The following is a 21,962-nucleotide window of genomic DNA, read 5'->3' as shown; positions in this document are numbered from 1 at the left end:
TTCTCGTGCCGGTAGCCAAGACGGACTTTCAATTTCCCATGTATACCTTCTACTTGTGTCATATCATCCAATGCAACATTTCCTCCAATTGAAGCAGCTACTGCTCAATACCCCCTCCAACGAGCAGAGTCCAACGGCCCGAGGCAATGACTACTTCTCCAATTCTCCAATTCAGGCTGAACTCCTCCGGGCCGGATCCGGGCCGGACCCAAACAGCTGGTTCCAACGTCCTGCAACCTGCTTACCAGGATAATGCCAATCTGCAGGATTCAGGGTGCTGACTAGATTGATCCACCAATTCCATCCGTCCAAGGTCCCCGGGGGATCTCAAACCGAAGCTTCCTACAGTATCATGAGGTCTTGGCGAGGATGGCGGCTAAATACATAAACACCCTGCCTGAACAACGTCATTTTATACCCACAATTTAATCCATGAATCAGACACGGAGAGCAACTGCAGGGGAGATCTCTTGGTTCTGAATCAGTCCGCCTTGTCGCGGATCTCAGGCTAAATCCATCCTCAGGGTCCGTCGGTGGAGATGCGGGGAATGCGGGGGTGTGGACCCATTATGTACCTGTGGTCGTACGAGGAGGTACCGGTTGTTCGTATTATTGGTGGAATCGTGCATTGCAGGTATACTTGTTTCCTGAGTTGGAGACAGCTACACGGAGCTTTAATGGCGTTTCGCAAGCTTATAGAAGTAAGGATCTGTTGTTCTCCAGCTTTTTTCTTTCATTCCTTTGCAGTCTTGCGCTTCTCCTCGACTACGCTATCTATCATTTGCTCCCACAATGCGAATCATCAACCCCCTCGTTTCCGCGCTGCTCCTTGCAGTCACCACCGCCCAAAGCCCAACCTGCGCAAAATGCGACCTCGAAGCGCACGGCTTCGCCTCCCTAAACGGCGGCACCACCGGCGGCCGCGGCGGCGAAACAGTCACAGTCCGCAAACTCGACGACCTGATCCGCTACGCCGCGTCCCCGGACCCCCTCATCATCCGCATCAACGGGATGCTCAAAGTGCGGCCCTTTGGCTTCGAGGTCCCCGTCAAGAGCGACAAGACGATTATTGGCGTGGGCGCGAAATCGGGGCTGGAAGGGGGCGGGTTGAATATCAATGCGCAGCGGAATATCATTATTCGGAATCTGAAGATCCATGGGACGTATGATGGGGTGAGTAATTGGGCGGGCAAGGAGGGCGACTATGATGCGATTCAGGTGGATAATTCGACGAATATTTGGATTGATGGGAATCATGTACGTTGTCCTCTCTCTCTCTCTCTCTCTCTGTCCCGACTGTCGTCCGCCAGTCGTTCTGATGGCAGAAAGAACGTATACACTGACAGGGGACATGTTCCAGCTCACCGAAATGGGCGACGGCCTCATCGACCTCCGCCGCGACACCGACTACGTAACCGTCTCGAAGAACCTCATCGAAAAGCACAACAAGGCCTTCGGCATCGGATGGACCGAAAACGTCATCTCCAAGGTCACCATCAACGACAACTTCTTCCACTCCACCAACGTGCGGAACCCGAGCGGCGGCGCCATGAAGTACGGCCACCTGTACAACAACTACTACCGCAACATCACCGGGTACGGCAACTATGCGCGGGGCAAGACGGAAATGCTCATTGAGACGAGCTACTTTGAGGACGTCTTTGATCCGATTGTGGCGGGGCCCGAGGGCAGGATTCGCACGAATTGGGTCAAGTTTAAGCGGTGTGAGGGGGAGAGGCATTTGGATGTGCGGGGGGAGACGGTTTTTCGAGCGAGTGATTTTTATAACTATACCCTGGCGGATCCATATGATATTCCTATTGATGTCCCGTATAATGCTGGGCCCAAGGCGGATGTCGGGGTTTGAGTTGGAGCAATGAGGGCAAGCAATATATGATGGGGCAATGTGGTTCAATATGGAGTAGTATCAAGACGTTATGGTAGAAGAAAGCGCAATGTTCATTAATCATGACCAAAGCTCCAAAAAGCCCTTTGCACAAGCAGCAGCAGTGGCCGCCGCGTAGTTTTGCCAATTTTTGTTCTTGTGAGCGTCAGCGTAGTCGGCCACCCCCTTGATGACCAGGCAGGGGAACGTATCCCAGATACCCGCGCCCTCCATCTCAAACGCAATAACCCCCTCTTTCTCAATGAGTCTGTCACGGACCTCTTCAGATCTCATCACTTGATCTCCAGAGGCCACCAGCCCGATATGAATCGTGGGCTCTCCGACGCCGTGGCCTGGAGGGTACACATATCCTCTTCCCAGCTCCTGCACCAGAACGCCAACATGCCGGTGCACCTTGTCACCGAGTCGTTTCTGACCCCACCGTCCATCCAATCGAGCAAGCACGCTTCGAATCTCCATGCCCGGTCGGCCGAGGTTGTCCAGCAGCGTGTCCTTACGCACAAAGCCATCCCCATGCATCCGCCCAAAGTCATATTGCACAAGAGCGCTGCTGACAATCACATCCCCATACCTGATTACCTTCCCGTCCGGTGCAGTTGGCGCGCCTCCACAAATGCCCACAACAAGGGCGAGTTTGATGGTGGGAAAGCTCGCTCGGCACCACGCAGCGGCGGCTGCCCCGTGGCTCTTGCCCATCCCAGGCATATGCACCAAAACCACGTTGTGCGTCCCCATCGACCCCATCGAGTATGAATTCGGATCCCCATACGCCTTGCTGTACCGGCCCGTCCCACCCTCAGCGTCCCATCTATTGTCGAACAGGGTCTCGACCGCGTCGGCCTCGAGTGGGACAGCGCAGAAGATCGCGACGTCGAAGGTAAGGTCCTGAGTTGCTGTGGAAGAGGTGGTGTGTACGAAGGAAGGAGGTATTGCGGCCGTGCTGCGGCCGATCGGGATCTCGCTGGACTCGTAGGGGTCGAAACGGAACGGCGAGGGCGACTGCCAGTGCTCGTGTCTATAATACTCGGGGTGGTAGTTGCCAGGAGTTCTGTAGCTCTCGTTGCTGCCGTCACCATGTTCGGGCTCTTCTGCGCTGTTTGTCGCCTCATCATCAGAATCAACAGCCGGAGGGCATTCAATTCCGCCATCAGCATTCATCGTGGCAGATGTACCCCATCCTGGGCTAGGATACTGCTGGTGGTTGTAATAATTGTTGCCGATCTGGACGCTTGCGCTGCCGCTTGCTTTGATCTGGTTGGCTCTGTTTACCGCTCGGCCGTTGCGGCTGGGACGATATCCGCTTGAAAACATGATGTAAGTTTTGTTCAGCAAGCTGTACAAGATGATCCTTTGCATCGCAGGAAGCGTGAATCATGTTGCCTGTTCAACGACAGCGCGAGGGCGAGGCTGGCATTGGGTTCGGAAAGGAAAAAGGACGACTCGTGACTTCGGATTGCGCCTGGGGAGCCTCACTCGGACTCCTCCAGACAACCAATCGGATCCTGTGAGTACGCGCCAAGCTTGCCCTTTCACCCCAGGAGACTCTCCATCTGTTGCACTGCCTCGAGTTCCTGTTTCGCATCCTCTTAACCATCAGATGGCCAAGGAACCCAGCGGCCATGGACCCTGATCACTAAGCCCCAGATGTCTCAGGATTGAACTTCGATGAGGAGACGGTGCCACCCGGGCAAGGCGGCCGATACGACTCGTGGAGGAGTAGGCAAAACGGAGAGCTATATGATAGTTCATATGACCGAGATGCGTTTGCAGAGCGTTTCTAGATCAAGGACGACTCTTCCAGCTCAGTCGCCGTTAGACGTACAAAATCAACTCTCACAGCATATACCTAAAAAGCGGCGACCTATCCCCCAACGCCAGGAGCTGCTCATCCGTGTACGTCTCCCTGGCCTCCATCTCCGACATGGCGGCATTCCTCCTATTCGCCCTCACAAGCGACACCTCCAAAACACTTGCAACAAGCAACCCCGAAAGCCCAAACGCCAACGAAAGCCCAAACCCCGTCTGATACGTCGGCGCCTCGCGATCCAAATACATATAGCTCCCAATAATCCCGCCGGTGTTCCCCAGACAGATATTGAACGCGCTCCCAATCGCGCGGCGCTTCGACGGGGCCAGGTTGTTGATTGCCCAGGAGGCCGTTGCTGGGTATGTTGGGTAGATGCCCATGCATGCGACGATGAGGGCGAAGAAGCCTGGGCCGACGTGGGACTCTAGCTGGCCTTTTAGGCCGAGTATTATGGCGTACCCTGTGATTATTAGGAGGAGGGGCGTTGCGACAAAGGGGAAGCGCCAGTTGTAGCGGTCAGAGATGTTGGAGAAGAGGATTGCGGAGAGGGCGCCGGCGATGTAGGGGGGCACCGTCATGAGTTGGGCGGCGGTGTTTTGGAAGCCCATTGCTTTTGTTACGGTGGGGAGGGTGAATTTCGTTCCTAAGAGAGATCAGCATGTTAGCAACGGTCGATGTAAGATAGATCCGCGACGAACCGTAGTTGCAGGCACACTGGCAGAGCATGACATATGCAGCGAGATACAGCCTCCAGTTCTTCATCACGCCCAAGACGTCCTTGAATGTGGTCTTCTCTTGCTCCTCTTTGAACTGCCCCCCTTCCTTGATAAAGTGCTGTATCTCCAGATATCGAATCTCGTCTTGGTCCAGCCACCGGGTCGATAGCCGCGGGGAGTCTATAAGCAGGAAGAAACATGCCACTCCCAGAACAACCGTGATCAGGCCCTCGATTAGGAAGATCCAGCGCCAGCCCTCGTATCCACCTACACCATCCATCTCGCCAATTCCGGCCGCGAGAAGACCGGAAAACGCACCTGATAGGGCACTGGCGCAGAAGAATGAGGCAACGCGCGTGCCGAGTTCTCGAGGCATGTACCAGAGGGAGCACAAATACACGGATCCAGGGAAGAATCCTGCTCTAATGTTTCAGGTTAGAAACCTAGAGGAAATCTAGAGAGGTACTGAGTATAACATACTCGAAGATCCCCAGCAAGAGGCGCATGGTCAACAGCCCTCCAAAGTTTTGAACGACACCAGTCAGCGTCATGATCGTGCCCCAGCTGACAATCAAGGTGCCCAGATAGACCGACGGCCGGCTGAAACGCTTGAGCAGTATGTTGCTCGGAACCTCTGAGGCTGAGTCAGTGACAAAGCAGAATGGAAACATGGCATAGACAACTAACCCAGCAGAACATAAGGGATAAAGAAGAGGCTAAGAGCAATGTTGTACTGAATTCCGCTCAGGCCGAGGTCTTCCGTCAGTCCCAGGATCTTTGCATTTCCGATATTGGCTCTATCAAGGTGAGAAATGAGGTATAGAATGGCAAGCATGGGAATCAGCCTGATGTCGATCTGGATGATTCCTGATGTCAGTTCCACCTGATCAAGGAGAGAATCAAGGACTTGCCTTCTGAAGTAGCTTCTTCCTTCTCTCCGGCGGAAAGCTGCGATAAAAGTCGGCATCTTCAGACCGGAGACCGAGGACTTGAATGTTGTCGATGGTGGTGACGACGGCATAGTTCTCCACGTTCTCGGAGCTGCACTCCTTCTCGTCGGCCAGGTCATTCTCACGGTCATGGATGGAGGGCATGATTGCGGTGGGGTAAATGGGCTCTTGGACTGAGGGAAAAGAAATGATATCCGGGAGACCACGTCGTGTAGTGCAACCGGGGCTGCTATTTAACAAGGAAAGGACAGGGCGATGAGCCCCAAGGTCAGACTAGGAGTAGTAAGCTAGGATTCCCCGAGTCTTCCCCGGACTGCCGCAGTCCGGAGTCGAGAAATCTGGGGTTGCCTCCACTGCGGCGTGTCCGATTCCGTTCTTTGGTGCTGCGGAGGATCGCGGGCCGCACACGGAGGCACATCTCCGTTCACAACGGCGAAACTATTCGGCGGCTACGCCGCCGGCAAGGCTATGACGGCACCGGCCAGGTATGCATTGAGCATCCAAGAGAACAATAAGCCCTATAATAAGACGCAGGACCAGCAGTATTGGCCCCAAGACACAACTTGCTCTCAATCGCGTCCATACACATCTTCTGCTCGGTCAAGCTTAGTATCCGATCATTCGCTCGTAATCACCATGAGTACTTGCAGCATTTTGGACCGCCTGGCGGCCCTCGACACTAGCACCGTGTCGGATGCCTTGGACTTTCTCCACCTCAAAGGAGCGACATACGGCCTACGACCCCTCTGGGACTGCCCCAAGATTGTCGGACGCGCCAGCACAGTCAAGGTCGGCCACAAGACAGACTCGGCGGCAACACCACACCCGTTTACTCCGGTCATCGATGCAATCACAACGGATGACCGCGTTCTCGTCATCTCTAGCGGCCTAGAGGGAGTCTCTTGCTGGGGCGACATCATCTCCAATGCCTCCAAGGCAAAGGGGATTCGCGGGACCGTCATTGATGGCTGGTGCCGTGATATCAACGGCAGTCAAGAAGCTGGCTACCCCGTTTATGGCCGCGACGTGACCATGATCAGCGGGCGGAGTCGTCTCGTGCAGCTGGCCTCTGGCACGCCCGTGCAGATGCGAGGAGTCACTGTTCGGGAAGACGACTATGTTATCGCCGATATCTGTGGAACAGTATTCATTCCCGTTGACCGCATCGAGGAGGTTCTCGATCTGGGCGAACGAATTGACCGGCGTGAGACACTGATGGTCCAGGACGTTCGAGCTGGGAAGCCCGTGTCGGAGGTTATGCACGACGCAAAGTTCGAAGCCATCCACAAAGAAACATTGTCCCTGGCAGCAGCAGCAACGGCTGCCCATTCCAAGCAAAAGGTCAAGAGCGCCAGTGCCCAAGATCAAGAGCTTGTTCGGCTGTTCGCTGGTCTCGACTCCCCAGCGGTCTCTGACGCCCTCGATAAACTTGGGATCCCTGGGCAGGCATTTGGAATCATGCCATTGACGAATTACAACAAGATCACTGTAGGTCCGGCCTTTACTGTCCGTTACGTTCCCGCCACCGACCCGCCTGGTAGTGTGGGCGACTTTATTGATGATGTTGCTGCGGGTGATGTTGTGGTTATCGACAATGGCGGTCGTACCGACTGCACGGTCTGGGGCGACATCATGACCCAGTACGCTGGCTTACGCGGCATTGCGGGAACTGTTATTGACGGGGTATGCCGCGATGTGAATCTCGCCATCAATGAGCAGTATCCTCTCTTTAGCGCTGGCCGGTGGATGCGGACTGGCAAGGACCGAGTGCAGGTGGGCGGGGTCAATGAGGCTATTGGGGTCGGCAAGGTTCATGTCAGGCCGCGAGATATTGTTGTGGCGGATGCCAATGGTGTGGTGATTGTGCCACGGAATCGGGTTCGTGAAGTAGCCCAAGTTGCGCGCAACATTGAGGAGAGCGAAGCCGCCATTCGTGAAATGACCAGCAATGGGTCGACGATTGCAGAGGCACGCAAGGCGCTCGGTTATCACACCTTGCAGCGGAGGGGTTAGCAGCTGCAGGGGGTCGTTTAGACTTTATGTAGAACCATTCAATTAGAACATTTTGACGTTTGAGACAATCTGTGATATCTATGCCACTTGGTAAGAACCTTGAAGTCTAACCGAGAAGTTACACACCGTGCTAATGTGCAATGGGACTGACGTTGCTCGGTGATCAGTGGAATACCAAGTAGAGCAGGACCCAAAAACCTGCGGTCCCTCTTCCTCAATTCAAAGGGCCTCTCATCGGCTAAAACTCGCCTGGCTGGCTTAGATTCTTGCCCTTGGGCGTCAGACTTGGTACTACCTCTTTGGGAGTGATTCGACTGCGGACTTCGGATCTCAATGTCGTTGCTCTATTTTGCTGGCCCATCCAAGACCGAATGGTGGGAATGCCAGCGCACAGTGGTCAAGAGTGCATGCGACTGATCACAAGAATCAGAGCAATATATTTCTTTTCAAAGAAACTCTATGAGCCCGCAGCCCGCAGCTCAGCTGTATACCAATTCTTAATAGCCCGGATATCATAGCTCATCGCCACGGTATCAAACACCTTCAGATGCTCCTTGCAGGAAGCTCCATCATCGGATAACCGGGAAATCCATTTCTTATGTGTCCTCCCTGCTGCGACAATTCTCTCAATAGCCTCGACAAATTCAGGCTCGTCCCCTCTAGCAGGAACATATCCAAGCAGTGAGAGAGCGAGGTCGTTGGGCCCGATGAAAATCATGTCTTGGAAATGTTAGCGGGACTATTCTTAAAGTTGGGACTGCTTACCAACACCGGGTACTGCGCAGATCTCATCGATATTGTCAACCCCTGTCTTTGTCTCGATTTGCAGGCAGGTAATGAGCGTCTCATTTGCGGTCTTCATATACGTCGGAATATCGATTCCATGAGCGATGGCCGGGAACGCCGACCCCTGGCCTCTACGCCCCTGTGGTGGGAACTTTGCATCAGAGACAACTGCCCTGGCCTCTTCGGCCGTGTTGACTTGCGGTACAACGATGCCACTTTTGGGATTTTAGTACGAAGACGAATGGATAAGGCTTGAGCTCACTTACTGCGCCCCGGCATCCAACGCGCGTTTGATCAAGTCCCCATGTGTCATTCGAATCCGGACCAGAGGTGACGCACCAAGCGCAGCAATAGCGGCAGTCGCGCTGTGCATAGCATCGTCGCTAATATGGCCATGCTCGCAGTCGATGATAATACCCTTGCCAAGATTAGGAAAGAGACTGCGAAATTATTGAGCAAGACTAACATCGACACCGGTCTGAGCTACGATTTGTGCCATACGAAATGACGGCAGGCCCAGGAATGTCATAATGGGCTTTGCATTGGATCGGAGCGCATTCAAAAGGCGTAAGCGTGGGTTGTGTATCGAGGTCGTCATGGCTGATTGGAATGTCATTTTGCAGTAAAGGTTGGATGCTTCAAAGAACTTGGGAACTTCAAGAAGCCCTTAATAGCAAGAGGGCAATACGTGCACTGGCTATCGTGTCGCTAGAGTGGAGTGACATTGGCGGACATGAACTTCCGTCTCTTCGGTGACGGGGAGCCTGGCGGAGTCGCGGAGTCGCGGAGTCGCGAAGAGCGATCCCCAAAGCTTTGGAGCAGAGACTGTATGGAACACATCGACGGTCAGTCTTGAGTAACACACGTACCAAAACTACTCACAACAAACTCGCTTCATAGTGTAGCCAAACAAACCACACCCAAGCTAATAATAGAGCGCGCAATGCCGCCCCACGCCCCGCTGTACTTGGCCTCGATACTGACAACCCCCACGTCACAGATACCGTAGTATTGCCAACCAGGAAGGATGCCAACATGGCCGCGCCGGCAGCGGATCGTCAGGTCCACGGTCAGATAATAGTTAACAAAAGGAGAAAAGGGAGTTAAATGCACTTTGAAAAATCATAAGAGAAATTGAATGCAGTTGATGTCTCAATTGCAAATGAGATGGTTGGGAACTGGAGTGGGAAGCTGGCTTGGTCACATGATTGGCAGGCTCCCTCCAATTTTCGACCACAGCACAGACCAGCTCCACGATGCATGCCACGGAGCGACACAATCCGCCGTAATGCGCCCTCACGAACCGTACGTGACCGGTCAGTTTCTGTGATTGACTCCACTTCAGAACTGACTGTGGCTCTCGCAGCGGCACGAGCCATGATCTGTGACTGGCGGTCGTTTCGAGGACGCGTATACCACCGGGACACAATGCGGGGAAGCGAAGTGGCCCCCAACCCACAACCCCGGTCCCGAGCGAGCAACATCTCCTGTTGAATTGTCTTTTCGCTCCTGAGAAAAAGATGACACAACACTACCTGCGAAATGGTCCGCGCATGCGAATTTTGCCGCAAGCGCAAAATCCGATGCGACAGTGCCAAGCCCACCTGCTCGACCTGCCGCAGTAGCAGCCGAGTGTGCATCTACCACAACGGTCCGCGAAAACAACGTCCTTCTGCTGCCCGCATTGACCATTTGGAGAGCGAGAAGGCTGCTCTGGAAGATGCTTTGGTTCGTCTAAAACGTGCTGGTGATGCGGAAAGGGATGCCATGCTTGAGTCGGTAACCCTTCGCAACGGCCGTGTCTCGCTGGGACACCAAAGCCTGCTTCCGACTGATTACGAGCGTCGGGTAGAACAGCAGTTTGAAAATAGGCTGCTGGGCTCAGGTACGGGCGGGAATGATACTCCTGTGCTCGTCGAGGATCACTCTAACCGCAATGCCGATGGTGGCCCTGCCCTGGGACCTGCCGATGAGCGAGCGGTTTCCCCGAAAAGAGCCAATGGCATCTATGCTATCAACCATCCTAGCTTGACGGACAAAAGCCCTCATGCCAGCGAAAGCATTTTTAGCTCGACGTCCGTCGTTCAGACCAGCAGCCTGAGGCAACTCGCCAACCATGAGCAACAACAAGCATCCACAGAGACGCTACGGTACCAACTGATTGCCAATGCAGCCATGGAGAGACAACGCGAGCATCGACTGCGCGGTCTATCATCTATACGAGGAGTCCCAGCGGAACTTGCGCTGCATCTTCTTAATCTCCATTGGAGCCGCCAGCACCACACTTTCCTATTAACCTATCGCCCGACGTTTATGCGAGAGCTCGAGCATGGAGGACCGTATTGCTCTGACCTGTTGCTCTTCACCATTCTTGCATGTGCGCACAAATTCTCCGAGACGCCAGACCCTGAAACAGGACAGCGTTTCTTCACACGATGCGATGAGCTTTTACTGCGCGAGGGCTTACTAATTCAATCGAGTATACCCACCGTCATTGCTCTGGTTATGCTCGGGTCGACCTTCATTGCCAGAGGCATGACGTCCAAGGGGTGGCTATATACCGGCCATGCTATGCGCATGATATACGACCTCGGTCTGCATACAGAGTCGTATCTTGAAGTCAACAAGTATAATATTGAGGAAATCGAGATCCGGCGCCGGGTGTTCTGGGGTGCCTTTGTCTGTGAGAAGCTCCAGAGCCTGTACCTCGGTCGTCCCCCAACGATCAGACTGCAAGATGTGGATGTCTCGCAAGACTTTTTGGATACGTTTGAGGAGCTGGAGCCGTGGGAGCCCTACGATCACTCCGTGCCACCAGGGCAGAGGCCAATGTCTTCGACTCTACCATTAGCATACTCAGTCACTGTCTTTCAGCAGCTCTGTCAATTATCCCAGATTATGACGAAGATTATTGACAAGGTTTACGGCGTCCGAGCTACTGCCTCCAACACCCGTCATGAGATCCGCCCCCTCGACGATGCCCTCACTGGCTGGTACAGCAGCCTGCCGCATCACCTGACCTATGAGCCCTGGGCGAAGAGCTCCTCAGACCCACCAGACATTGTCGCCCCAAACCGAATTATCCTACTGACAACGTACCATTCCCTCATGGTTCTGCTCCATCGGCCATTTATTACCGCGACCAGCCCTAATGAGCACGGTGACACTGGCACCATGGGAACACCCGCCTTCGCATGGAAGCGATGCACAACAGCAGCGCGGCATATAACCAGTCTTGTCCTAAGCTACCGATCAATTTACCCGTTGCGAAAATCCAGTTACTTACTGAGCTATGCCGTATACGTTGCGTGCACGATTCACGTGCTCAATACGGCATCACTCGCAGTCAGCGGTGATACCAATGCATATACAGAGTCCTCAACGTTACTCGGTGCGAGCTTAAGATGTCTCGATGCATTGGCTGTGCCGAACTCTGGAGTGGCGGATACAGCGCGGATAATCCGTAGGCTCATGGCAGCTAAGGGTGTTGAGGAGTCATTAGGTATGCCTACCATACGCGATGTTACAGAAGTCCCATCGTTAACATTCGCCGTCTATCCTCAGTCGTCGACACGCAGTACCCAACACATGAAGACCGCTCTCAAACCGCGTTGCAGTTCCCGAACTCGTCGCCGACCTACGATGAGGTTGAGCAGATGCAGTTGTTCCAGGATATTTTTGACCCTGGGCAGGATCTGCTGTTTGGGTTCATGAATGAAAATATATCTCTTCCTACGGCTGATCTTGATGGAGGGCTTTCTTGAGCTACAATAATGAATTTCCTCGTGGCGACCGTTATGGATGAATACCCAACCAACAAGCCCATATATATATATAACGAGCAATCACTCCATCAAATCCGGCTCCTCCTTGACAACCTGATCATAATACGGCTGAAACGCTAGCCACATCTTGCTCGAATTTCCACTCCGTTTGTATCCAACTTGCGCCATCTCATCATCAATAACCCTTTTCTCAAACCCCGAGCAAACCGCCGCATTCGCCAGTAACTGCGCATGGCAACACCAATCGAGCGCGATGAACAAAAACGTCGCCTCATCCACTGTGTTCCCACACGTTATCATCCCATGATTCTGCAAGATGACACTCCGACACTTCGGTCCTAACGCAGTCGCAATGCGTTCCCCTTCCTCAGCGGTCAGCACGGTGCCCCCATACCGCGGATACACCGCGAGATCGTTATAGAAGCGCAAGGCATCCTGGTATAGCATTTCGATCGGTCGCCCGAAGCAACTAAACGCCTTGCCATATACGCTATGCGCATGGCACGCAGCATTGAGGTCTGGTCGTGCGCGATGGATCGCGCTGTGGATTGCGAATGCCGGAGCATTGATGGGGCTCTGTGCGCCACCAGGTAAAATGACGCCGTCTTCAGACACAAGGACGAGGTCGCTCACGCGAATCTGAGAGAAATGTTTTGCCAATGGGTTTATCCAAAAGTGTGACGGGTTCTCCGGGTCGCGGAGGGAGATGTGCCCTGCGGTGCCTTCGTCGAAGCCTTGGCGGGCGAGGACTCGGAAGGAGGCGGCTAGGTGTTGTTTTTGGTGGGTACGAGTGAGGTCGATGGTTCGAAAAGTCGGGGGTCGGAGCGGGTTGGAGGTGTCTTTTGGGCTGATGTAGTGGACGTCCTCGTGCCAGCTTGCGGAAGGGGATTGCGGTGTGGCCGTTAAGGCTTCGAGATTTACATGTCTCGGGCCGCGTTCCGATTGTGAGGATACATTGGTGGTACTGCACGTCGGGTCTTCGGCAACTGTTATGGGAGACATGGTTGCTGCAATGTGTCAATCATGAATCTGTTGGCCTGAAGTGCCATGGGGGATTCGCGGAAGGCAAGCTGGATAAATAGCGGCAGGGCGACAGGAATCCAAGGAATGAAATGCATCCTACACATTTAACCACAAAGCCTGTCTCGAGAGCATCGGCCAGGCACAAGCCGCCCATCGTTGCGGACAGCAGAGCATTGACGGAATCGGAGCAAGCCCAAAGAGTCTAACTCCGCTGAGATGCAGGCACGGAATCCACTCTCCGCCGTGTCCATGAGCAAGGCATTCGCGGCGAGGCAGGTCGCCGTGCCCCAGACGGAGTTTTCGAGTCCGTGAAGGACTGCCAGAATCCGCCGAGGCTTAGCGCTTTCAGGAACTGGGTATATAAGGCGTTGATCTGCCCTTTCGAAGCTCAGATGATCACCGTTGGTGCCGATCGAGACAGTTGAGTAAGTAATGGATAAGCTGAAACTAGCCTGCGCACTAGACTGTGGCGTATTGGGACGCTGCCAATGGTGGCTCTGCTGTATAGTCTCAGCTGCTGCGCTAGCGTCACACAATGAGTCAATGGCCACTCGGCCTCACGCACAGCCCATCCCTCAGAGACACGATGATTCACGGTTCCAAAGGCTGTAAATAAGACTCCAAGTCACGTCTCTTGGAATTTTCCCACCATGTAAACCACCCCTATCAGCCAGCCCGCCACCCAGGACTATGGCGGAAGCCCACACCAAGAGCCCCTTCTCACGCACCCTCCCCGAACGCCTCCGCGCAAAACCAAAACACAAGAACATCCAGAAGGCGAGATTAAAGCACGGCCCCCGGCCTCCTTCCCCTCCGCCGCCCCCATTTTCCGTCCTCCCGCCCCCGCAAGACCCGGCCTCCTCCCCCTTCCTCACCCGCTTCTTTGCCCTCCCCACCGAGATCCGTCTTCAAATCTACCGCCTCCTCCTCGTGCGCCCCTGCAAATTCGATCTCACCCACAAATTCGGCTGCCACACTGGCATCGTCGGGTTTCCCGCGGCCATCTTCGATGATCTTTATTACATGCGGACATTCCGCTGCGCCGAATGCGCCACGTGGAGATGGAGAACGCAGGAGACCGAGGAAGCCCTTAGCGCAGATACGCCCGCGCGAAGCGCATGGGCGCGTCCCAAGCGGAACCCCTACCTCTGTGACCGCTGCTACCCGGAGATGCAGTACCGCCTCGGGCTGGAGAAGTGGCCGCACATGATGGAATATCTGCACTGCCTGTGTGCGCGGCGCGAAAATCTTGGCGTGCTGCTCATCAACCGACGAATCTACGACGAGGCGTGGCCGATCTTCTGGGCGGAGAATACATTCGCGTTCGAGAGCGGGCGGCTCATTGTTGATTTCCTCGAGGAGATTCCCGAGGAGAAGAGGGCGAGGATTCGATCGATTGCCTTGCTCTCGCCGAAACAGCAGCCGATGGGTACCGAAGAGGAGGAATTGCGAGACTGCTGGCCGCTACTACGCGCGTGCACGGGGCTACGAGAATTAGAGCTTGATGCTGGCCTGCTGAATAGCAGAGACTTTGTCCGGGAGCTGCGAACGCTCCAGGCTGGGAAGGTGCGGTTCATCGAAAAGTCCAAGCATATCGGGTTCGACTCGTATGACCAGGGCTATCGCGAGCGGAAGGTGACCCCCTGGCTTGCATATCGGCGCGAGTATACGGATGAGCTTTCGGAGCTCCTGGTAACGAGTATGACGCAGGAGGTCGTTGATGAGGAGCCGATCGGCCGGGCTTGGGGCAAACGGCCCCGGATAATGCCCGATGAGGAGGATTGAAATGGGCCGGATCGTTTATATTCTCAAGCAACGACATTTGCATGACAGCAAATTCTGCCGCAACCATGTCCTATTTGGACTGGCCGCGACAAAGGCCTGGGGTAACCTTCAGGTTATGAACTTCATAACTGAGCCCGGCGAATGGTCATAGCACTAACAGTCACAGACCTGTGGCTGCGGGGCCTATCGGTCCCATAGGCTTTCAGTATGTAGCCATCTCCAGTCCGTGACTATCTTGGTTGATGGAGGTAGCAGAAGTGTCCAGCCCATACCCCACAACATGGCAGATGACATGACCGAGGAAGCGTCATCTCTTCATAGCAAGCAGCACAGCAGCGAGAAATACTATTCTGGTCATAAATAAACCTCACCCTTTTCTTTCCATGCATGTTTCCTTTTCTGGAAGCACGATAAGGGCTTAGGGCATCCTCATAGGGCCGGATGGTCCGTGCGGTCCGCTAAGATTTCGCCGCAACTTCTCCACGTCTCTCCAACTCTCCGCATCGCTCACCGTCTGGTGCCACATCCTCATGCTCCCATCACGAGGTCTAACAGCCGTCTATCGCAATGGCTTGCGGTCAAAGGCGCGATTGGGCAATTTTGCCGCCCGTCGCGGTCTCTTGACCCTCGCCATTGAATCATCATGGTACCTTGATCAACTCTTCTTCCCGTCGCATACTGACTCCTCCCTGACAGCGACGATACCTCGGTCGCAATAGTCTCGAAACAACCCTCCGGCGCCGCCAAAATACATTTCATGGAAAACATCACCACAGACTCCACAGCCTACCAAGGCATCCACCCGATCCGCGCGTTGGAATCACACCAGGAGAACCTCGCGAAACTCGTCCAAAAGGCCCTCTTCCACCTCCCGCCTGCTTCCGCCTCCGAATCCCAACCTGAAATCACAATAGACAAGGTCGTTGCACTTTCTGATGGCATCCGGCAGAAACCAGACTTCATCTCCGCCACCCGCGGGCCGGGAATGCGGTCGAACCTTTTCACTGGGCTTGATACGGCAAAGGGTCTCTCTGTCGCATGGCAGATTCCTTTCGTCGGCGTACACCATATGCAGGCGCACCTTCTCACCCCCCGACTCATCTACGCGACCGCTCTCCCCGAAGCACCGCAGTCATCCTCCTTCGCCATGAAACCCGAACATCCGTCCTTCCCCTTCATTTCCATCCTTGCCTCCGGCGGCCACACCCTCCTCGTCGCTTCCTCCTCCTTGACAGAGCACACCGTCCTGGCGACAGCAACCGACACGGCCGTTGGCGAATCCCTCGACAAGGCCGCGCGGCTTATCCTCCCCTCTTCATTCCTTGCGAGAGCAAAAACAACAATGTACGGCAAACTCCTCGAGGAATTCGCGTTCCCCAACGGATCCGAAGACTACGCGGACTACACGGCGCCCGCGACTCGAGGTGATGAGATCGCACGGGGAAAAGTAGTGACCGAGTCCGGGTGGAGCCTGACGATCCCGTACTCACAAACCAGGGAACTAGCGTTCAGTTTCGCGTTCCTACCAACAGCCATCAAGGACATCCTGGCCGGAAAGGGCGAATGGTGGGGCGACGAGACCGAAATCACCGAGGACGAGCGCCGCCTCCTCGCGCGCGAGTCCATGCGCGTGTGCTTCGAACACCTCGCATCCCGAACAATCATCGCCCTCGAAAAATTCTGCACCCCAGAACCCTTTAATACACCAACCTACCCCATGTCGCGAACCAGCCGCGCGAAACTGAAACCCAAGCCCGTCCCCGCGCACCTCCCCGTCAAGACCCTCGTCGTCTCCGGCGGCGTCGCCGCGAATAGCTTTCTGATGAAGGTGCTGCGGTCGTTCCTCGATGCGCGCGGCTTCAATCAAGTCGAGATTGTGGCGCCTCCGCCGGCCCTGTGTACGGATAATGCGGCGATGATTGGCTGGGCGGGGATTGAGATGTTCGAGGCCGGGTGGCGGAGTGAGCTGTCCGTTAGGGCGTTGAGGAAGTGGTCGCTTGGTTCGGGGCAAGCAGGAGGTGGCGAGGATCAGGCGGGTGAGGATCAGGCGGGTGAGGAAGGGAGTGGGGGTGTTTTGGGCGTTGGTGGGTGGGTGAATGTCAACAGTTCAGGCTGAGAGGTGGGCGATGTATCGGCATTCGGGATATCGTATACTAGTAATAGACGTGTATAGTAGCAACCTTGTATAATATATAAATTCATAGTCCATGAAACCAGGCAATGCCGGAGGTCATTTCCTCCAGTTGTCTAGGCTGGAAATACGTGACTTGGCCTTGAACTGGTCTGGGAATAGCTTGAATGTTACATCTCCAGCGATCTGCCATCCTAGGACATAATTCTGTGCCTTGTCCAGTAATGCGGATATTGTGTTTTGCTCCTAACTAGGGCTACTCTAAGCCCCCTGATGCTATTTGAGCCCACGCATGTGCGGCATAGTCCACTTCCCCTGCAGGCAGTACACTGGGCCAGGTTACTCTCGCCAGTACGTACTGTACATCGTCCCAATGCGATAATCCAGTAACCGCACTCCATCCCTTCGCACACCCCCGAAACCATCTATAGAGCCCCTCCAGCTCTCCCGCGCACCCGCATACCACCGTCTCCACATCCACAGTAAAGTGTCTGTGCAGCGCCAACCCTCCCAGGAAGACCTTCCAAAACCAGAGCGACTGCACCACACCATCTCCGCCCAGATCCGCACGCGTCTGCTGAACGTCCCGTTGCAGTATGAGCGCAACCCGATGGAGCAGCCGGCACTCGAGCGGGCTCCCGGCGTTCATTATCCCGAGCACGCTGTGGATGTATAGTTCACCTGCGGCGGAGAGACCGCTCCACGAGGAATACACGGGGGTCCGGGATTCCGACGGCGGATCGGCTGTCGTCCCTGCAGGACTTGAGCGGGAAGCCGTGTGCGTGCCGTCTCTTGCATACGAGGCCACGTGCGAATTGACCAGGTCGAGCAGTAACTTGGTCGGCCCGCCATCGTTCCAAACATGATGCAGCTGCGCGGGAGTAGGATCCATGCGCGCCCGATCCACAGTCGCAGTGATGGTCCTCAGACAGTCGAGGACGGGCGAGGCGTCAATCATCCTGGGCCGACGATCCGTCGGCGGCGGCGCGAAAAAGTACGGGAACAGGCGCATGGCTTTGAGTCTGGTCTCTAATCCGCCGTGCTCGAGGCCGTGCCACGTTTTCATCAGCTTGAGTGCCTCGGCGGAGGACGCGTCCTGGCTTGGATCTATTCCTTGCGTTGCGAGGAAGAGTTTGAAGTCTTCGAGGCGGGATTTTAGGATTAGGACGAAGCAGGATGTACTGATGGGATGTTAGTAGATCACGCGAGTTGTTTTCTCACCGTTGCAGGACTCACAGGATAAGGTAGCGATCCGCGAGCTCGCCATCTATGTCATCGCTGCTGTCACAGACCCCATCTGCGTCCTCGCGAGAGCCAAAGAGGGCCATTACGCCATTGAGGTGTGTTTCCGCAGCAGGGATATTACCAAGGCAGGCCTAGCCAGATACATGATTAATCCATGTCCTCGATGGTAAAGCGAGGATACACACCTCGGCCAGACACATGGTCAAAATCTGCCTCACGCAAACGACAAATGCTCTGCGATCGGAAGCCTGAAGCCATGTGTTGATGATGCGTATACTCTCGATCTTGTGAAACAGGAAGGAGGACTCGTAGGCCTGCAAGGTCCCCGTGTTCCAGGAATAGTGGATGCCGGCGATGAGAATCGTGCTGCGGAGGGCGTGCTCGTCTAGTGTTGCGAGTGCGATGCTTCGGGTGCGATTTAGTATACGGCAAGTTTCAGCGAGGGAGCGGCAGGATGCACTAACCAGTCATCGTTTGCATCTGCCGGCGCCACAGAAAACGCCGCGCCAGTTTGGTAGACTGCAGTGGAGTGCGTTAGAAACGTCGAAGCTACCATACAATTCCCCTCGAAGGCTGGGTGGGAAACGGCCAACATACAGTAGTGGTACAATTCTCGCGACCGGAATGGCATCTTTATGGGCAGGGAATCAAAGGGATCCATGGCTGCGCTGGCCGGTAGTCGTTTGACGCTCCAGCCCGGCGTGTGCACCACTGCCCACGGGGCCTGCTGCCCCGGGGGGAGGGCATTCTTCTGCAGCACACGTCGATCCCGCAGGGGGATCACGGCGTGTGGATAGTTGCATGGTTTGTTACTGTCGAGGCATTTTTGGCTGCCAGGATGATCGTTAGCGACGCATCCGCAGCTCAAAGTTTCAACATGAGAAAGAGCACTTTTGGCCGCGATTTTACGAGGCTTGGCCAGAGAACGGGCGGATGTGGCATCGCGCATACCAAGTTGGACGCAGCTCATCACAGCGGATGTGGCGCTGCCTGCAGGTCAGGCACCCCGCTCTACTCCGAGAATTGTTTGCCCGCTGTGGCATCTTCACCGACTGGTCATTCGTGGAGCCCCTGCCGTGCCAAGTTGGAGCTGTTTGCAGTGACACCTAGGTACAATGTCGAGAGTCGAGTCTCGAATGTCAGCAGTAGCGACGCCCCGTGTGTCGGAGGTTGTTTGGTGGGCCGAATTCCTTTCAGCTGGAGGCGCCTGTGGAACTTATATTCGGCACTTTGCCCCTCTGGGATGAATACTCGAGGCTAAGCCTCTTTAGACAGACTAGCAGGCGGCTGGGGCACAAGACGAGCGGGCGAGTCAGATCCTGCTGGTTCTTTATGCTTGACACGACGTCCAATCCGAACAGTAAAAACGATGATTTAGCATGATCACTGATCAGCCTCGCACGCGCGGTGGATCGTTTGCTAGAGTAAGCTTGTCAACAGTGCTGGGTGTGTTGACCCAGCTGGCTGGACTATGGACATTGTATCTAGAACTATAAAAAGGTAATCACGGCCCGATATTCTTACTCTATACGCCTTTCCTTGTTCCATTACTCGCCCCCCCTGCAACATCATCACCACTCACCATGTCGGATGAATTCCCACCCCTCGCCCCCCTCCCCAAGCTAACCCTCCACCTATCCACTGACCCCGATGCCATCGACGCCCCCCAAATCGTCAACACCTGGCTCACAGCCCTAACAACATCCCTCGCCAAGAACAAACCAACCGCCACGGCCCTCCTCTTCCTCCCCGAGCACTCCTGGTGGCGCGACCTCGCGACCTTTTCCTGGAACATCGCATGCCACAATAGCGCCGAGGCGATAAGCAAGTATCTCTGGCAGTCAGATGCCGGTTTTACGGACGCTGTCGCGGACCTGCCCGGTGCGCTGGCGCCGCATTTGGAGGATCTGGGCGGGATGAGGTTTATCCAGGCGGGGTTTCGGTTTCGCACGAGGGCTGGGAGCGGGAGGGGGGTTGTTAGGCTGGCGAATGTGGGCGAGGGGTTGTGGAGGGGTTGGACGGTTTATACGGTGTTGGAGAAGCTGGATGGGCAGGATGAGGTTGAGGCGAGAAGGGGGGACGATTTAGGGATTCAGCCTGCTCCTCCCGGTGGAGAGGCGTCGTCGAGCATCCAGAAGAACGAGGATGTGCAGGTTCTGGTGATTGGAGCAGGTGAGCTACACTTCCACAGACGACATCCCTCCCTGACAGACTCTCAATACTAATGTTATCATGAACAGGCCACTCCGGCCTCGCCCTCGCCGCACACCTCCAAAACCTCGGCCTCGACTACCTGGTGGTCGACAAAGGGTCCCGCGTCGGCGACAGCTGGCGAGCCCGCTACGAATCAATCCGACTGCACACGCCCGCCTACACAGACCACTACGCGTTCCTCAAGTTCCCAACCAACTGGCCGCGCTACCCGGACCAGAAGCACATCGCCGACTGGATGGAGCACTATGCCGCCATCATGGAGCTGAACATTCAGCTTGATACGGAAGCGAGCAAGATTGGCTACGATGAAGCGACGGGGAAGTATGTCTTTGAGTTGAAGGGCAAGGATGGTAGCGCGCGGAGTATTACTGCCAAACATGCCGTGCTGGCCTCGGGGCTGTTTAGTGAGGGTATCCCCGTCCGCCCGACCTTTGCCGACGAGGACTCGTTCGGCGGCCAGATTTACCACTCGACGGTGCACAAGTCAGCTCGGCTGATTCCTGATGTGCAGAGCAAGAAAGTAACGATTATCGGCGCCGGAACAAGCGCGCACGACATTGCGCAGGACTTTGTCAACCACGGGGCGCAGAGCGTGACGCTCGTACAGCGCAGCGAAATCTACGTTGCATCGCTGGCCGCGCTTGAGGAAGTTTCTTTGAAAGTGTGGGATACGCCCGGGGTAAGCACCGAGGATGCAGATCTGCTGGGCAACTCGTTTCCGTGGCCCGTTGTCCGAACGCTTAGTGTAGGTGCGTCGCAGATGATGGGGGCCATTGATAAGGAGCTACTTGATGCACTCGAGAAGGCTGGAGTCGCCCTGAAGAGGGGGGTGCGGGGGGATAGTATTGTCGACCACATGTTCGTCAAGGGCGGCCATTTCTACCTGGACCAGGGCGCGTGCCAGATGATTATCGATGGGCGGATCCAGGTCCGCAGATGCGAAGGGGGCGTCCAGGGGTACTACCCCGAGGGAATCATCCTGACCGACGGCACACGGGTCGAGTCTGAACTTGTTATCCTGGCAACGGGGATTGAGCGTGGTGGCAAGCTCGTCGAGCAGATTATGGGCAAGGAGGTTGTGGACAAGGTCGGGGAGCTGTTTGGTTTGGATGAGGCCCAGGAGCGAATTGGGGTAAGTTCCTCGACTTTATTTAGGTATCTTTTGATTACTACAGCGTGCTGACATGGATTCTATAGACGTGGCGTCCGACTGGTGTCCCGGGCTTCTGGTTTACGGCGGGCAGTTTTGCATTCTCCAGGCAGTATGCGCCCACCCTCGCGCTGCAGATTGCGGGCGCTGAGTGGGGGCTGAGCAGCCATAGGAAGTGAGGCACAGCTGTTGGAGAGTGTGACATAGATTGAGAATGCATATTGGATAGATTGTTCCTCCTACCTGATAGCCCTGCAGGGAGCAGATCTTTCATCCGGGCATATGTCAGGCCCGCCAGCTGCATCAGCAGAAGGAGTAACAAGTTCACTATTGAATTGGGTCCATTCCATGACTAGAGACGGCTACCATGATAATATATAGCCAGGATATACACAAGACGTGAGGCACGTAAGCTGGTCTCAACTGGCCTTGGGCTTTGGTAGTACACATC

The 21,962-nt window shown here is 55.2% G+C and overlaps 11 protein-coding genes across 11 annotated transcripts; 6 read left to right on the top strand and 5 right to left on the bottom strand.

Moving 5' to 3' along the window:
* Positions 1–792: 792 nt before the first annotated feature.
* BJX68DRAFT_262090 (pectate lyase family protein) lies at positions 793–1,867 on the top strand (the record flags this gene model as incomplete). Its single annotated transcript, XM_071044362.1, has 2 exons — positions 793–1,257; positions 1,361–1,867. 2 exons carry the CDS (start codon positions 793–795, stop codon positions 1,865–1,867), a joined length of 972 nt encoding a protein of 323 aa, XP_070904600.1.
* A 99-nt stretch (positions 1,868–1,966) lies between these two features.
* BJX68DRAFT_262089 (5'-methylthioadenosine/S-adenosylhomocysteine nucleosidase family protein) lies at positions 1,967–3,217 on the bottom strand (the record flags this gene model as incomplete). The annotated part of the gene is made up of 1 exon (XM_071044361.1): positions 1,967–3,217. The coding sequence occupies one exon, from the start codon at positions 3,215–3,217 to the stop codon at positions 1,967–1,969; it is 1,251 nt and encodes a 416-aa protein (XP_070904599.1).
* A 522-nt stretch (positions 3,218–3,739) lies between these two features.
* Positions 3,740–5,523, bottom strand: BJX68DRAFT_252487 (major facilitator superfamily domain-containing protein; the record flags this gene model as incomplete). Its single annotated transcript, XM_071042577.1, has 5 exons — positions 3,740–4,356; positions 4,412–4,851; positions 4,910–5,063; positions 5,117–5,285; positions 5,341–5,523. The coding sequence occupies 5 exons, from the start codon at positions 5,521–5,523 to the stop codon at positions 3,740–3,742; spliced, it is 1,563 nt and encodes a 520-aa protein (XP_070904598.1).
* A 492-nt stretch (positions 5,524–6,015) lies between these two features.
* On the top strand, positions 6,016–7,392 carry BJX68DRAFT_252486 (RraA family protein; the record flags this gene model as incomplete). Its single annotated transcript, XM_071042576.1, has 1 exon — positions 6,016–7,392. The coding sequence occupies one exon, from the start codon at positions 6,016–6,018 to the stop codon at positions 7,390–7,392; it is 1,377 nt and encodes a 458-aa protein (XP_070904597.1).
* Positions 7,393–7,401: 9 nt separating this feature from the next.
* BJX68DRAFT_226619 (HpcH/HpaI aldolase family protein) lies at positions 7,402–9,325 on the bottom strand. Its single transcript, XM_071038538.1, has 4 exons — positions 8,645–9,325; positions 8,445–8,596; positions 8,158–8,393; positions 7,402–8,112 (listed from the first exon to the last, which is right to left on the bottom strand). Exons 1-4 carry the CDS (start codon positions 8,792–8,794, stop codon positions 7,850–7,852), a joined length of 801 nt encoding a protein of 266 aa, XP_070904596.1. The 5' UTR covers positions 8,795–9,325; the 3' UTR covers positions 7,402–7,849.
* Positions 9,326–9,440: 115 nt separating this feature from the next.
* Positions 9,441–11,983, top strand: BJX68DRAFT_117417 (transcription factor domain-containing protein). The gene is made up of 2 exons (XM_071036050.1): positions 9,441–11,680; positions 11,743–11,983. The coding sequence occupies exons 1-2, from the start codon at positions 9,721–9,723 to the stop codon at positions 11,940–11,942; spliced, it is 2,160 nt and encodes a 719-aa protein (XP_070904595.1). The 5' UTR covers positions 9,441–9,720; the 3' UTR covers positions 11,943–11,983.
* On the bottom strand, positions 11,959–13,192 carry BJX68DRAFT_117410 (class II aldolase/adducin N-terminal). The gene has a single exon (XM_071036049.1). The coding sequence runs from the start codon at positions 12,963–12,965 to the stop codon at positions 12,024–12,026; it is 942 nt and encodes a 313-aa protein (XP_070904594.1). The 5' UTR covers positions 12,966–13,192; the 3' UTR covers positions 11,959–12,023.
* Positions 13,193–13,644: 452 nt separating this feature from the next.
* Positions 13,645–15,442, top strand: BJX68DRAFT_117392 (uncharacterized protein). The gene has a single exon (XM_071036048.1). It carries the CDS (start codon positions 13,677–13,679, stop codon positions 14,769–14,771), a length of 1,095 nt encoding a protein of 364 aa, XP_070904593.1. The 5' UTR covers positions 13,645–13,676; the 3' UTR covers positions 14,772–15,442.
* On the top strand, positions 15,037–17,023 carry BJX68DRAFT_117370 (glycoprotease family-domain-containing protein). Its single transcript, XM_071036047.1, has 2 exons — positions 15,037–15,417; positions 15,468–17,023. Exons 1-2 carry the CDS (start codon positions 15,302–15,304, stop codon positions 16,885–16,887), a joined length of 1,536 nt encoding a protein of 511 aa, XP_070904592.1. The 5' UTR covers positions 15,037–15,301; the 3' UTR covers positions 16,888–17,023.
* Positions 17,024–17,158: 135 nt separating this feature from the next.
* On the bottom strand, positions 17,159–19,117 carry BJX68DRAFT_262081 (uncharacterized protein; the record flags this gene model as incomplete). Its single annotated transcript, XM_071044360.1, has 5 exons — positions 17,159–18,083; positions 18,139–18,278; positions 18,333–18,552; positions 18,612–18,666; positions 18,745–19,117. The coding sequence occupies 5 exons, from the start codon at positions 19,115–19,117 to the stop codon at positions 17,159–17,161; spliced, it is 1,713 nt and encodes a 570-aa protein (XP_070904591.1).
* Positions 19,118–19,712: 595 nt separating this feature from the next.
* BJX68DRAFT_276879 (flavin-containing monooxygenase) lies at positions 19,713–21,765 on the top strand. The gene is made up of 3 exons (XM_071048213.1): positions 19,713–20,319; positions 20,388–21,493; positions 21,559–21,765. Exons 1-3 carry the CDS (start codon positions 19,731–19,733, stop codon positions 21,688–21,690), a joined length of 1,827 nt encoding a protein of 608 aa, XP_070904590.1. The 5' UTR covers positions 19,713–19,730; the 3' UTR covers positions 21,691–21,765.
* The last annotated feature ends 197 nt before the right edge of the window (positions 21,766–21,962 follow it).

Source organism: Aspergillus pseudodeflectus, assembly GCF_044049435.1.
Source record: "Aspergillus pseudodeflectus strain CBS 756.74 chromosome Unknown BJX68scaffold_3, whole genome shotgun sequence".
Lineage (NCBI taxonomy): Eukaryota > Fungi > Ascomycota > Eurotiomycetes > Eurotiales > Aspergillaceae > Aspergillus > Aspergillus pseudodeflectus.
Note: the sequence above shows the minus strand (reverse complement) of the source record. Positions and strands in the feature narration are given on the sequence as shown.

Bases quoted from the DNA above. Each gene is read 5' to 3' on its own strand.
- BJX68DRAFT_226619 (XM_071038538.1), bottom strand. From the start codon at position 8,794: ATGACATTCCAATCAGCCATGACGACCTCGATACACAACCCACGCTTA. The intron at 8,597-8,644 runs GTTAGTCTTGCT...AATCTTGGCAAG, and splicing joins TAGCTCAGACCGGTGTCGAT to GGTATTATCATCGACTGCGA. The intron at 8,394-8,444 runs GTAAGTGAGCTC...AAATCCCAAAAG, and splicing joins GCGTTGGATGCCGGGGCGCA to TGGCATCGTTGTACCGCAAG.
- BJX68DRAFT_117417 (XM_071036050.1), top strand. From the start codon at position 9,721: ATGGTCCGCGCATGCGAATTTTGCCGCAAGCGCAAAATCCGATGCGAC. The intron at 11,681-11,742 runs GTATGCCTACCA...GTCTATCCTCAG, and splicing joins GGGTGTTGAGGAGTCATTAG to TCGTCGACACGCAGTACCCA.
- BJX68DRAFT_117410 (XM_071036049.1), bottom strand. From the start codon at position 12,965: ATGTCTCCCATAACAGTTGCCGAAGACCCGACGTGCAGTACCACCAAT.
- BJX68DRAFT_117392 (XM_071036048.1), top strand. From the start codon at position 13,677: ATGGCGGAAGCCCACACCAAGAGCCCCTTCTCACGCACCCTCCCCGAA.
- BJX68DRAFT_117370 (XM_071036047.1), top strand. From the start codon at position 15,302: ATGCTCCCATCACGAGGTCTAACAGCCGTCTATCGCAATGGCTTGCGG. The intron at 15,418-15,467 runs GTACCTTGATCA...CCTCCCTGACAG, and splicing joins CTCGCCATTGAATCATCATG to CGACGATACCTCGGTCGCAA.
- BJX68DRAFT_276879 (XM_071048213.1), top strand. From the start codon at position 19,731: ATGTCGGATGAATTCCCACCCCTCGCCCCCCTCCCCAAGCTAACCCTC. The intron at 20,320-20,387 runs GTGAGCTACACT...TATCATGAACAG, and splicing joins GGTTCTGGTGATTGGAGCAG to GCCACTCCGGCCTCGCCCTC. The intron at 21,494-21,558 runs GTAAGTTCCTCG...TGGATTCTATAG, and splicing joins AGGCCCAGGAGCGAATTGGG to ACGTGGCGTCCGACTGGTGT.